The sequence below is a fragment of the Erythrolamprus reginae genome, chromosome 1 (genome assembly GCF_031021105.1).
Source record: "Erythrolamprus reginae isolate rEryReg1 chromosome 1, rEryReg1.hap1, whole genome shotgun sequence".
Classification (NCBI taxonomy): domain Eukaryota; kingdom Metazoa; phylum Chordata; class Lepidosauria; order Squamata; family Dipsadidae; genus Erythrolamprus; species Erythrolamprus reginae.
The window spans coordinates 277,054,034-277,066,715 of record NC_091950.1 but is presented as its reverse complement, the minus strand read 5'-3'; the positions used below and the strand labels follow the sequence as shown (position 1 = coordinate 277,066,715).

General features: G+C 35.0%; 1 protein-coding gene across 1 annotated transcript in view; it reads right to left on the bottom strand.

Moving 5' to 3' along the window:
* ADGRB3 (adhesion G protein-coupled receptor B3) overlaps nt 1-12,682 on the bottom strand; it is a 600,119-nt gene that overhangs the window by 161,726 nt on the left and 425,711 nt on the right. Inside the window, exons 17-19 of the mRNA XM_070733042.1 lie at nt 7,432-7,558; nt 5,746-5,849; nt 2,348-2,450 (exon numbers count right to left, since the gene is read on the bottom strand). Coding sequence (XP_070589143.1) covers nt 2,348-2,450; nt 5,746-5,849; nt 7,432-7,558 — 334 coding nt within the window. The remainder of the gene's footprint in view (nt 1-2,347; nt 2,451-5,745; nt 5,850-7,431; nt 7,559-12,682) is intronic.

Here is a 12,682-nt window from a genome sequence, read left to right as displayed (position 1 = left end):
TACATGAGCTCGGAATTAAACATCATTGATTTATAACTGCATTTTGCTACTAATTAATAAACGAATAAAGACACATTTATACAGTCTATCTTATTCTACCCTTTAGCTATAAAAAATTCTTTCTTAGCAAATTATAAGAGACTGTACAGATCAAGAAGTTGAGAAATCAAGAAACTTTTAGTGAAGAGAGGAGAGGATATATAGGGTTCTAAATTTATGTTGGTTTCATTGTTAAAGCTTATCGAGGGTGAATGGGGAAGAAAAGGGATGAAGAAAATCCACTAAGCATTGAAAATACTTTCTAAAAAGAATTACATTTGACGCAACAACATTCCCCCCCTCACCCAACTCTGCATTCAGTGACTTTCACACAAGCATGACTATTTCTTGCCACGAGATAATAGCTAGGAAAGATCTACAGTTGACAGTATACTGCACTTCCAATACATGTTTGCTTTAAAACAACAGGATAAGCATAGCAAAGTGTCCGTCGTGTATATAAAATTGAGCCTTTAGATGACTGAAGATGGCACCCTTCTGAAGACCTGATTCATGCATTCATATTTCAGAATTCATGTAGATTGACTGATTTAGGCAAACAGTGAACGTGTTTTCATAAAAAGACTTTCATAAAATGAGTTAGTTTGGGGGACTATTGCTGGACAGAGATTATTGCTAGACTGCTGTTTAACTTTCTTCCTTCTACCTTGTACTGTTATTTTCATATACTTCTTCATGTACTAATTTGATTAAGCCTATCCTATGATCTGAGATACTGCAGTACTAAGGGTTGGAAAGGTCCAGGCATAATAATGAACTTTAGTTATACTGCTAATCCACCAATGCAACATCAAAACACTATAGGTCTGTGAAAATTTTTGATTTTCCTTCCTTGAACAATGTGATAAACCAATGGTGAAATTATCACTGATTATAATAAATTGGGACAGCATCTCATCTGCATATAAACTTGAAAGATATAATGAGATTCATGAAGGTAAATGTTACAAAGAAATACCTAAAATTGTTAATTATTTTGAGAGAAGGAGAGATTGGGATCAACAGTGCAGCTAATGTCAAAACATTTATCTTAGCTCCTCAGCTTTACTTAGAGTGACAGTACAATCCCAAAAATTTGTTATGGTTCATGCACTGCAGAACAAGATCTGTGCAACTTGCTTGCTCTAATGATAAGCCCCTCCAATTATGTCTTTGACAATGCAACAGCTCTTAGGAACAGAGTATAAATCAGCTTTATTCTTTTTATACAACTAATCTTTAGCTAAGTAGTTTCTCAACAGTTGGAAATAGTAATATGAACAATAAATCACAGAATTGACAATTGGAAAGTCAGAGATTACAGGGTTTACATATTAGGTCCACAAAAAACTTTAAGTACTAATTTCCTTAAGATTTTAAACTTTAAAATTAAATGAATTAGGAAAACACAGTTCTTGATATTATGTTTGGGTTAAACTCTGAATTTACACAAATGGTTCATTTCACATCTGTACAAATTACTGTGGTTGACTCAGACTACTTAGAACATTTCATACAACATTAATCTTAGTCAGATCCATCAACTAATGGAAATATAGTTGAAACTAAGTTTATGCTTATGTATGAAATTTATGTATTAAAGTAAATGTTATTAAAGTCAGTAAAACTATTGTGCGTTGACTTTAGAATCAGAACACCAGTGTTGTCAATGGATTGCCATGCTTCAGATAAAAAAAATTGAATTTATGCTTGAGAGTCATATCTCATTCAAAAACGTCTTATTTTTTTTGGCCAAAACTAAGTAAGAACCATTAAGATAAAAGGAAAGGAACTGAACAATGCAAACAAGAATGTATCAACAATCCCTTTTATGACAGTTAATCTAGTTTTGCTTTAACATTTACCAGATATATTGTATATGTACACTCAGATGTTCAAGTACACTTTACTTTCTAAGAAATTATATGTCTTTATTGAATGTCAGTGTGCTAAGAAAAGACAAGAAATATTCTAACATTATTCATTATAGCTACCATAATGAGGTAGAATATATGACTTTGATGCATCATATCGTTGAAATTTGAAATATACATATGTTTGCTTTTGAAGACACCAATTAACCAGAATGAATTACAGGAAATTGAGGTTTGGAAAGGAAAAACATTTTCAACAAAACATGTTGGATCTTTTTTTTTTTTTTTTACTTCCTAATATTTCACCAGATAACTGTCAATTTCTGTAAAGGGTCTTTTTTGGGGAGGTTGTTGTTGTTGCCAAAACTGAAAAGAACCCAGCTGTACAAAAACAGATTGCAAGCAATTAAAATATAAAGGCAGTTTAGTCATACCTTATTATGTGTCTGTGTTTGTCCAACCAATATGAGAATATTTGATGATATAATGGATAGGCAGAAATTAATTAGAATTATGGACCTCTCAGATCTGATGTACCTGTCCAAATAAACACACACACATACATACACACAAAGATTTTTTTAAAAAATGTATTACATATTAATATAGTAAATTTTTATTAAAACAAATCATTTTTAAAGTATTTAATAACCATTTAAAGGATAAATATAACTTCCAAAGTTTAAAATTAACTTTTCAAATGAATTTATAAATGAGTATTTAAACAAGTTTTAGTTGGCATTGTACTGGCTAATAATAATTAATATCAGCATTGGGAACAGAGAAACAAAAAATATTTCAATAATGGCAATAAATTAGTGACACGCATGGTAGATTTTGAAGTTTGCAATCTCAAATTATTTTGATACTGAAATTAGTAGATACTCTATCATTCACTTCAAAAGGATGCAGCTGTTTGAGTGGTTGCAGTCCACTGGGGAATTATTTTTATAGATGACTTAGAGAAATGACTATGAACTGAATTAAGTATGAATGATAAATTTACTTATGTCCTTCCCGTTCTCATAAAACATACAGTGGACATTACTGGAGGATTATGCCCACAGATGCAGTAGGAATATCTGAGTGGATGTTCATCTGATTAACAAAGCTAAATTGATGGTTATATAGAAATGGATTATTCAGATTCAAAATGGACCATTGTTTGGCTAGATTTGTTTCACTAATTAAAGTACTGCTTCATTATGTTTTATAAAGTATATAGACATTAGATGAGATAATTCATTCTATTGCTGAAGAGTAAATCTTTCACAAACTTAATTTTTGTAAGTTAATAACTCATTTACTTGATGGACAATCATGGCTTTGTCATTCAATTTAAGAGAGATGTTTATATGTACTCATTTATATTGCAAAAGGCATATATTTTCATTCCTTCTGATAATTATTCAAATAAGTTGCAAATCTTGATATGATTTTTTTTAATGAGGATTGATGTTTTAAGTCACCTCCAAAAAACTGAATTTGGAGTAAGCCCAGGCTCAAAAATTATAGTAATATATTTTTAGATAGTTTCACAAACTCCATATTTTACTAAAGCTACATTCCTCATGTCAAATTGTTTGAAAATAATGGATACTCAAAGTTACTGTATATGGGGAAGAAGGGGAAAGTTTGCACAAGTACACTTCCATTCATGCATATTTTGAACTAAGATATTTGCTCCTAAAATAGTGAATTTCACAGAGAGAAAGTAGAAAGTTTAGCATTAAACATTTTAAACTTCTTCAAAATATTATAATTTATAAAATATATTTCTTATGTAAAGATATAATTTATTTTCTTAATTCAGCAAAATTTATTTTACTACTTGATACTGCACATTGGATGTTGTGGTTTATGCATATAAACATACTTATCCGAATTATGCAAATTCTGTATGAAACTTGATTAATGAAAGACCTTATTTTTATATTTTGGATGATATCAAACTGAGTAAATTCTAAAGCTGCTACAAAATTTGTTTTTATCGAGGAACTATAGAACTACTGTATTTGATTTGCTCAATCAAAATCTCAGATTTAGAAGGGTTTTATTTTAATACAAATCATTCCCAAACAAGCAATTTTGTTACATGGTTACTGAAGAACATAATGAGTAATTTTACAGAAGTATGAAATCAAATCAATTTATTCCAGACACGATGGGCTACCTTTGTATCTTAAAGGGATCTGGATAATGCTTTTTTCTATTGAACACACAAAGTCCCCTGGCTTTTCCCTCTGGACAGTTATTTTGTGCCCCTGATTTTATTTATTTTATTTTACTTTATTTTTATAACCATCCATCTTACTAAATGGTCCTGGGTAGCTTTATCTCACTTTCCTGCCTCTGGACACTCTACTGATGTATCCTTATTCCTAGTTTCACATTACTTTCATTTTAACATAGCCGAATATATAGTCATAAACATACCTTACAGTATTTATAATTCAACTTTGGAGCCACTTGGACCATAAATACTGTAAAACTCCACAGAAGCCATCCCCATTACCGCTGGCCATCACTTCAAAACAATAAGTCACAGGAGGAATTGTGTTTTACCCTTACAGTTTAAACAAACTAAAACCATTATGCCTACTACGTTCAACTTCTGATAGCATTCTATTTTAGTGTGTTCACCTACACATTTTAATATATGTAGATATATTAATTCATTTATTTCCTCAGTGTGATGTATAAATATATATTAGTGATTAATAATAAACTAGTTCTGAAGTATTCTGTTTCTTCTAAATCAATTAGATGAAGCATCTACTTATTCAGATATCATGGGAAAGAATAATCTGTAAGCATTATTCTGTAATTTAGTATCGTTTTTCCATTCAATGGTTACTTCATTCCCCCCTTCTATATTGCAAATGGTCATCTCTCTCAATTTGGGATTTCCCCCTCTTGCTTCCACTGTGAATGTGATCTAAGGGATAGCACATATAATCAGTTGAATCGGAGTTGATAATTGACAAGTTCAATTAGTGAAAATCTATACACACGAAAAAAGTTCAACCCCACAATTGCTGTTGCTGTGCTGAAATCATTATGAGGTGTCTCAGATTGTGTCTCTGTACTTGTGCATTCATGGGAGCATTCATTGTATTAAGAAAAAAAACTGAAATATATGCAGTGGTTCAAACTTACTGAGGGCCTGTTATGCAATAAGCAATATTGTGCCACTGAATCAACAGGAACTAGGAATACATTAGTGGAAATGCTGAAGTACTTGGAGTACTTGTCACTCAATTGTTTTGTTTACCATGGTCTCAAATTAGAATTCCATATGGATCTAGGCTTCTCAACCATAGGGACAGAGGAACACACATATACACATGTATCTTGATAGAAGTAAAAGGGACAATCTTTGAATGTAATGGAAATGTAATGCATTGCAACTTCAGCACTCACAATGATTTGTTGATCAGAACTGATGTCCTTAATGCCATTAAAGAAAAATTAGCTATTTAATCATGAGTGTTATTTTTTAAAAAATTCAGGGCAACCTGGTCTACCCAAATATGGGACAGAACATACTGCTTCCGCTTTCATCTTTCAGCCCCAATCCAGGAGCCTTCGCAGCAGTCACTTTCACAACAAACTATTTTTGTGTTTAATTTATTTTATTTATCGGTAACTATAAACTTGATCATGACCTTAACAATAAAATGTAACATTTTAAACAGAATTATTTACATATTCCAATATCTAATTATCAACTCTTATAGAAAAGACACATACAAATCTAATAAACCATACTTTTATTTAGAGCAGAAAAGCTTCTTATGTGGTTTTACAAAGCCACTTATCAATTACCTACCTCCATAGTGCTGCATAGACAACTGCTAGGGTGATCAAAGCCAAGCAAGAAAGGCCACTGCCTACTATTAGGGTTACTGAGGGAGTACCAGATGATTCCATGATCTGTGGATCATAACAGATATCTATCAGAGGAAGCCATATTCTAATAACTGCAGCCAAAAAAAATTGTTGCAAATCTAATTGGTACACAGCTATTTCACCTCAATGGTATTACCAGTAAGCAGCCATTCCTCCCTACTTTAGCCTCAATTTGAGGCTATGATGCTTTTAAACCCCTGGGATTACAGAATACCAAATTACTGTAATACCTATTGTGTTGGCCTTCAATAGGATCAAGACCAATTTCACTCATCAGATAAAGAAATAGTTTTGTTTTTTTCCAAGTAGGTTAGTGATATCAACAGTTTCATTTGAGGCCATGATATTTATTGCCATTACAGATTTTTAGCTTTTAGCATAACAGCAACAAATTTTGGAATTACATCTCCCTTTGAAAACCAAAGTAATGATCTGAAGAAATAATTTGGCTTATTTTGACAAATTAAATGCTATCCAGTTCCTTATCCAATACTTATGATCAAACTTTTTGACAGTACAATAACTTTGCCTTAAAGTCATACATTTTTTGTTGTAGTTTAAATGGATAAAAGAAACGCCTATGCAAGAAATTAACAAAAATGAATAAAGTAATTGAAAAATCTGCACCTTTAAAACAAATAGGCAAAAAATTCTTCTTATGCTTAATATTTTCATAGTTGAAGAATAAATGACCTTGAGGAAGAAAAGTCTTTTTGATTCACCCAATATACCTCACATTCTTGCACTTCTATTTCTTTTATCAGTTTTTTAAACTGCAAAGTGTATATGTCATTGGCTAATTAAACAATTAAACCAAGAAGTTTTCAGAGATACCCTTCTTGATTTAGCAATATGCTGCTGAAAAGCCTAAAGGCTCCAGTGTAAATTTCATTTTATCTAGATATGATGTGTCATCTAGGCAATATAAAACATATTGCTTAAAATGGATTTTGAGTTTATTTCAGTCAGACACTTCTAGGTTACAGGTAAGATGATTGCTTACTGTATACTTATCACTGTTTCTCTTAGGTTGCCCAGATACTTGAAAATCTATTTTAATAGGGAGGGCTTTTTAAAAAAATAAATAAATCCATACATAGTTATTTTAAATTAATTTACATTTTTAGTCTAGTTTTATGTATATAGAACTCTCTTTCATAAATGTCAACAAATAATATATATTCCCTGTACTGAAAACGCACAACTGCAATCTGTTTAACGAGAGTGGCTAGGTTCCTTGTTCTACTGGCACTAATGATCAGAAATATCTCGCTCATTCCTCTTTCATTAATATATTCTCAAATGTAATCCATTACCATTTCTAAGTTTTCTCTTTACAAATAGGACTTTGCTCCACATCTGAAATTGACAGCAGTTGTTTATGTGGCAAAAATCTGTAATTCATTTCCCACAAACTGTAAGCTACGGAGGGAGAAGATCCGATCTCTTTCTGACCCGCAGCAGTGATATAATTCCTGCATACAGGTTACTGGAATATCCCTGGAGTTAATCCGGAATGCATTAAAACATTCCCCCAGTCTTTCCATTAAACTCAGGGATCTCTATATAAATATATTTAGTTTCCCTCCCCTCCTTTGTTACTTACTATTTCTCTAGGTTGCTGAGCCAAAATGGCGAAGGTAGAGAGACGATCACATAAGCATTTTGTATGGGATGCATCGGTAAGCACAGTTTTACATCCCTGGGTGGACCAGGTTCCCAAAGAGTCGTTCCTGCAAGAAGAGAGAGAAAGGGGAGGGGGGGAGAGAGAGAGGAGGGAGGGAAGGAGGGAGGATGAGAGGCAGAGGAGGAGGAGGAGGAAGAGAAAGAGAGAGAGAAAAAAACCGGGATAATTACGGCGGGCGGTCAATTCCGTGAAAAGAAAAGGCAGTTTAATTGAGAACAGAGTGACAGAAGAGATCTACTTGTTGTTGAATAGGACTTAATTTAGATGCATCTCCAGCTGTACAGTAATGCAGGGGGGGGGGAATAGAGGCGGCGTGCAAAGGGAGGGGGGTAGAATAGAAGGCAAAGCAGGCAGCTCCGCCGAACGCAGTGAGCTGTCCAAAGCTCTTGGTGCTGAAACCACGTCCAGCTTCAGAGTTCTGCCAGCCAGCAGAAGCGGAAGCTTTTCCCCGCCGCCCGCCGCTTCCCTTTAACCGCTCGGAGCACTGCAAAAACTCATCGCGGGGGGAATAAAACAAAAGCCTCTTGTGGCGTTCCCTCACTCTCCCCCCCTCCAGTGCATACCATCGCTGCCTGGATCTGGCTTCACGCTTATGTGAGACTACAACCTCTCTCTCTCTCTGTCTCTCGTGGACGCGTGTGCAATTTAAATGCGGATGGCCGTGAGCTATCTGCCTGATTAAGACTGATTTGAGATTGGCCGATTCTTAGGGCTTCCTCTGCTGCTCGGCTACTACGCTGCTGCTGCTACTGCTGTATTAAGGTAGAGATTCTGCTCCGGTTGGGTTTGTAACGTTCAAGCCTGAGGATTTCACCCTGGAAACCGGCAACAGCATTCCTCCTCCAACTCTTCCCCCCTCCCCTCTCTCTCTTTTGCCGCGCCTCTAGCAGTGGGGTGGATTTCAGCAGGGCACCACATCTTCCAAGAGACATCTCGTCGCCCTCCAGACTTCTTCCCCCACCGTCCAACTCGATTTCATCCTTTCCCACCCTCCCTCACTCTCAATTCCAGGGGTATTCGGCGGTGGGGTGGGTGGTGGGGGTGGAGAGGGCCGGTTGGAAGTACTAAGGGATCCTTTACTCTCCCCCCCAGCCCCCCCCTCCGCCAACCTTTTGGTTTTGCTTTTTTCAAAACAAAAACCTATCTCTGATTAGATTAGCCCATTTAAAAAAGACAAAAGCTCCTGCTCAAATCTTCCCCAGCAGAACAATAAAACGGTACCAACCCACGTTTTCCTTGCGCGGAGAAAAAAGAACGAGGCAGGAGTGGGGGTGGGGTAGTAAGGAGAGAGAGGGGGGAGGGAGGGGGCGATATTAATCTTGCCTTGGTGCGAATTAAAGGCATTTGGGGGGTGGCGGGCTTTGAAAGAACTCAAAACTGCTATCACTGATTGTATGTATTCCATATTAAAATGGGATATTTTCTTTTTCCCTTGCATCCTTCTGCATAAATAATTTCTCCAGCCCACCTCAGGTTCATTGCCAAGCTTCGTATGCAGCTATTCACACAGTGCCTAAGCTTCTGCTTATGCACTAGTGAAAAGGACTCTGCCAGGAACAGCAAACTCTCTTACTTTCCCTCCCCAAGGTCCTTAAAATAAAGAGAAGTTGGAGTGGAGGAGTGAAAGCTTTTGCCTTCAAATACCACCCATTTCTCTCTGCCTTTGAACCACCTGCTTTGGAGTTCCCTCTTATTTCACGGGCATTATTGTAAACAGCAATCCTTACACACTAGTCCTTTTTTCTTTGAAAGGTACATCATCCCAAACCACTGTGCACCACCTTATTCTTCAATGCCCTGCAGGTTCATCCTTTGGCATTATAAATACTTTCAAGACCAGCCTGTAAAATAAGGTTTAGCCCTGTATGTCATTTAACTATAAAACAGAAGACTGTTTATTAAAAATTTGGAAACTACCACTACTAAATGTATCTGACACAGATGAATCACACACATTTGTTGTATTTGTCCTCCTGAATATTGTTTTACTTTGTCTTTTGCTTTTCAAGCACAAATGAAATACATTTATCAGAGATGATTAAATATTCAAGAAGAGTCTAGTTTAAGGGAAACTGATATGGCTTAATACGTAAAAACAATGTTCAGTTTTTAATTCAATTCAGAAGAGTGCTTAATAGGGTTGGACTAAACTTGGAAAGTACTGGGTCGCAGCCTAATATTTGGTTGAAGGTTTGTTTAATTTAAAATCATATTGGCTATAATGCATATTATCATGCTCATCTTACTAAAATTAGATAATTTCTAGACCACCAGTTTGATGGCTAAAGTCTGCATTAGAAACTACAAAACTATGAATTCAAATCTTTTTTCAAGTAGGGAATTCAAGTAGGGGAAAAATTCTACCACTTTGTCCAGTGATAGTAATGGTTTCTTTGGTCGCCAAGGGAAAACAGGAAGATTACTGCAGAATCTAATAAAATCTATTGGTTAATGATTATTGGGCTTCCAAATTTGCAAAAGGCTTAATTTGTATATTGTTTTTGTGGCATGGCTTCCAAAACCATTTTTGCTATAGATGGTTCACATATATATATCTCATAATGTATAGGGTGCCTATAATACATGCAGATACTTTCTATGTAAATTTCAAGGGCCTTAAGAAAGACATGAAAATGCAATCAAAGCATTCAATTTGGTGTATGACTTTGATGCATTAATGATGAAACTTGGAAGCCAACCATGTTGTTCCATTTATTTAAATGGTATTCCTCTATTTAAGTGGAATGATACACTTAGTACTATATACGAAGGGTTGTAGCGTTGCTTCTCTATAAGCTAAACTTGCCTAAGATTATCCATTAAGACTACAAGTAAACTATGAAATGATCCAGAATAATTTTTGTTCCTGAATTGACAATTGCATTGTCAATCAAGACTAAAAATTATGCATAATTATCATTTCAAACACAGGATTTTTTAAAAATAAACTTTTATTTTCAAGTCAAAGTTTTTTCCTTATATAATTTAATTAAAAATTCACCTTAGCTGTGCATGACTGCTATTTCCCTAAGTGTTTCTCCCCTAAATGAAATTTGCTTAGAATGCACAACTGCAGCAGCGACAGCTCCTGGAAAAATGTGCCACCTATTGTTGCCTGAATCCATCTGTATTTTTGCTAAACTATCTTCTTCTTTCCAAAAAGCTAAAACTAAAAAAGATTATTTCTAAGGTTTAAGTCATAATTCCACAAAAGACACTTTCCATTTGATGATGGGAAGCACCCAATATATCAAGGAACTACAACGACAAGAAAAACAACCAAAATTCAATGAGAAAATGAAGGATGGTGCTATCCTTTGCATTTACACAGTGCCTTTGATCCTACTCCATTAGTTTCACCACCTAATTTTGGGAATGGTTATTAGAAGGGACAGAGTAGAAAAGTCTTCTTAATTGAGTGGAATAAATCTTGCTTTACTGTGTCTCCAGTCTAAGATCCATTCAATAATTGAAGATCTATAAAGGAGAATACAAGTGCAAGGGAAGTAAGGGCACATAACCTATTCTTGGATGTATGGATACTATCAACTATTCATACAAATAAATTTGAAGAAACCACAGAATTGTAGAAATGTATGAAAACTTTACCTCTTATGTACACACTTAAGCAAAACCATTGCAAAGTCTATAACATTGATAAAATAAGAATCCAGTGCCTTACGGAATTGATGAGATCATCTCTAGCAAAGCTATGATTTGAATGCTGCCCGTATCATGATTGGAGGGAGCAAAAATTGTCAGATCTTTGCTCCCTCTACAACAGAGGTCTTCAAACTTGGCAACTTTAAGACTTGTGGACTTCAACTCCCAGAATTCTGGGAGTTAAAGTCTTAAAGTTGCCAAGTTTGAAGGCCTCAGCTCTACAATCTTCATTGCTCTGAAGAGTCCTTCAATCTTCCCAATTATATATTCAATGTCAAAGTACATATAGGGAACTATAGAGGTTGGGAAACAATGAAGATTGCTTCCTTCCTCGTCCTATCATCAGAAAAGTTCTACTGGCTTGGAGATTTTCTGTGGATGAAAGAAACATTCCCATTCACAGAAGACTGATTCTGGAGCCAAGCCAAAGAGAATAATTAAGTTTGCATAATAACATGACTAGTTAAATTTATCGCGCAATTTCAGTGTTCACAAAATATAGTTTGAGTATGTATTCAGAACAACTTTTTAATTATCCTCCTTAAATTCTATATATTTTCCAAATGATCTGTCTACATTATAAATAGACTAAATAATGTATAAATTTTTTAAAAATGAAAACAAATCTGGAGTAAATGGAATATATGTGATTCATTCAGGCCACGTGCATCTTGCTCCTTCTGTAGGATCCTGTATCTATGTTTTTTTTGTTCCTTATATTAGTCAATCAAGTGGCTATTTGGGTTTCACCAAACTTACACTATTTTTTAAAAATATTGTAAGTCAATCTTTTCTACCTAATGTTCTCCAGATTTACTGGAATCGGAACTTCCTGAATTCCAAAGTGATGGCCACAATGGACTAGTAATTCTGGGAATTTTATAGTGAGCCTTTTGGGAAGACAAAAAAATATGCTGCAAGTTAGCATCATTTGCAAGGATGTATCAAAAACAGAAGATACCAGAAGCAGCACAATCGCTTAGGGTCTGTATTGGTACTATAGTACATGCATGCATAAAGGGATGGGGTTTGCATGGTGATTCCATTCCTCTTGTTTTGCCATTTTTGACACACATATACACAGATACACTTGCCACTGTGGGTCCTGATATTTCATGGAATGGCTGGATAGATCTTTAAGTCAGTCTGTATATATGTTCCATTCAGGCCTTTGGTGAGTAAGCAATAGGTCCCTCACTTCATTGCTCTTGTCAATTTTTTTGAATGTCATTATAATTTCTTTTATTGTTGCAAACTGCCCAGGGCCGTTGAGAATTGGGCAATTTACAAGAAACCTTACATACAAGTTACACGTGATGTTCTTCCAAAATAATCTTGGTAAATATAATTTCTAAGAGTGGATAATTTTTCTATGGTACAAAATAATTCAAAGAACTGTCTATGAGAGAAACTATGGGTTATAAAGCAGAGTGCCACAATTAATACTTTGTGGTATCATTTCACCAGATCTTCACAAGACCTAGTTTATCTAAGAGAAGTGCAATGT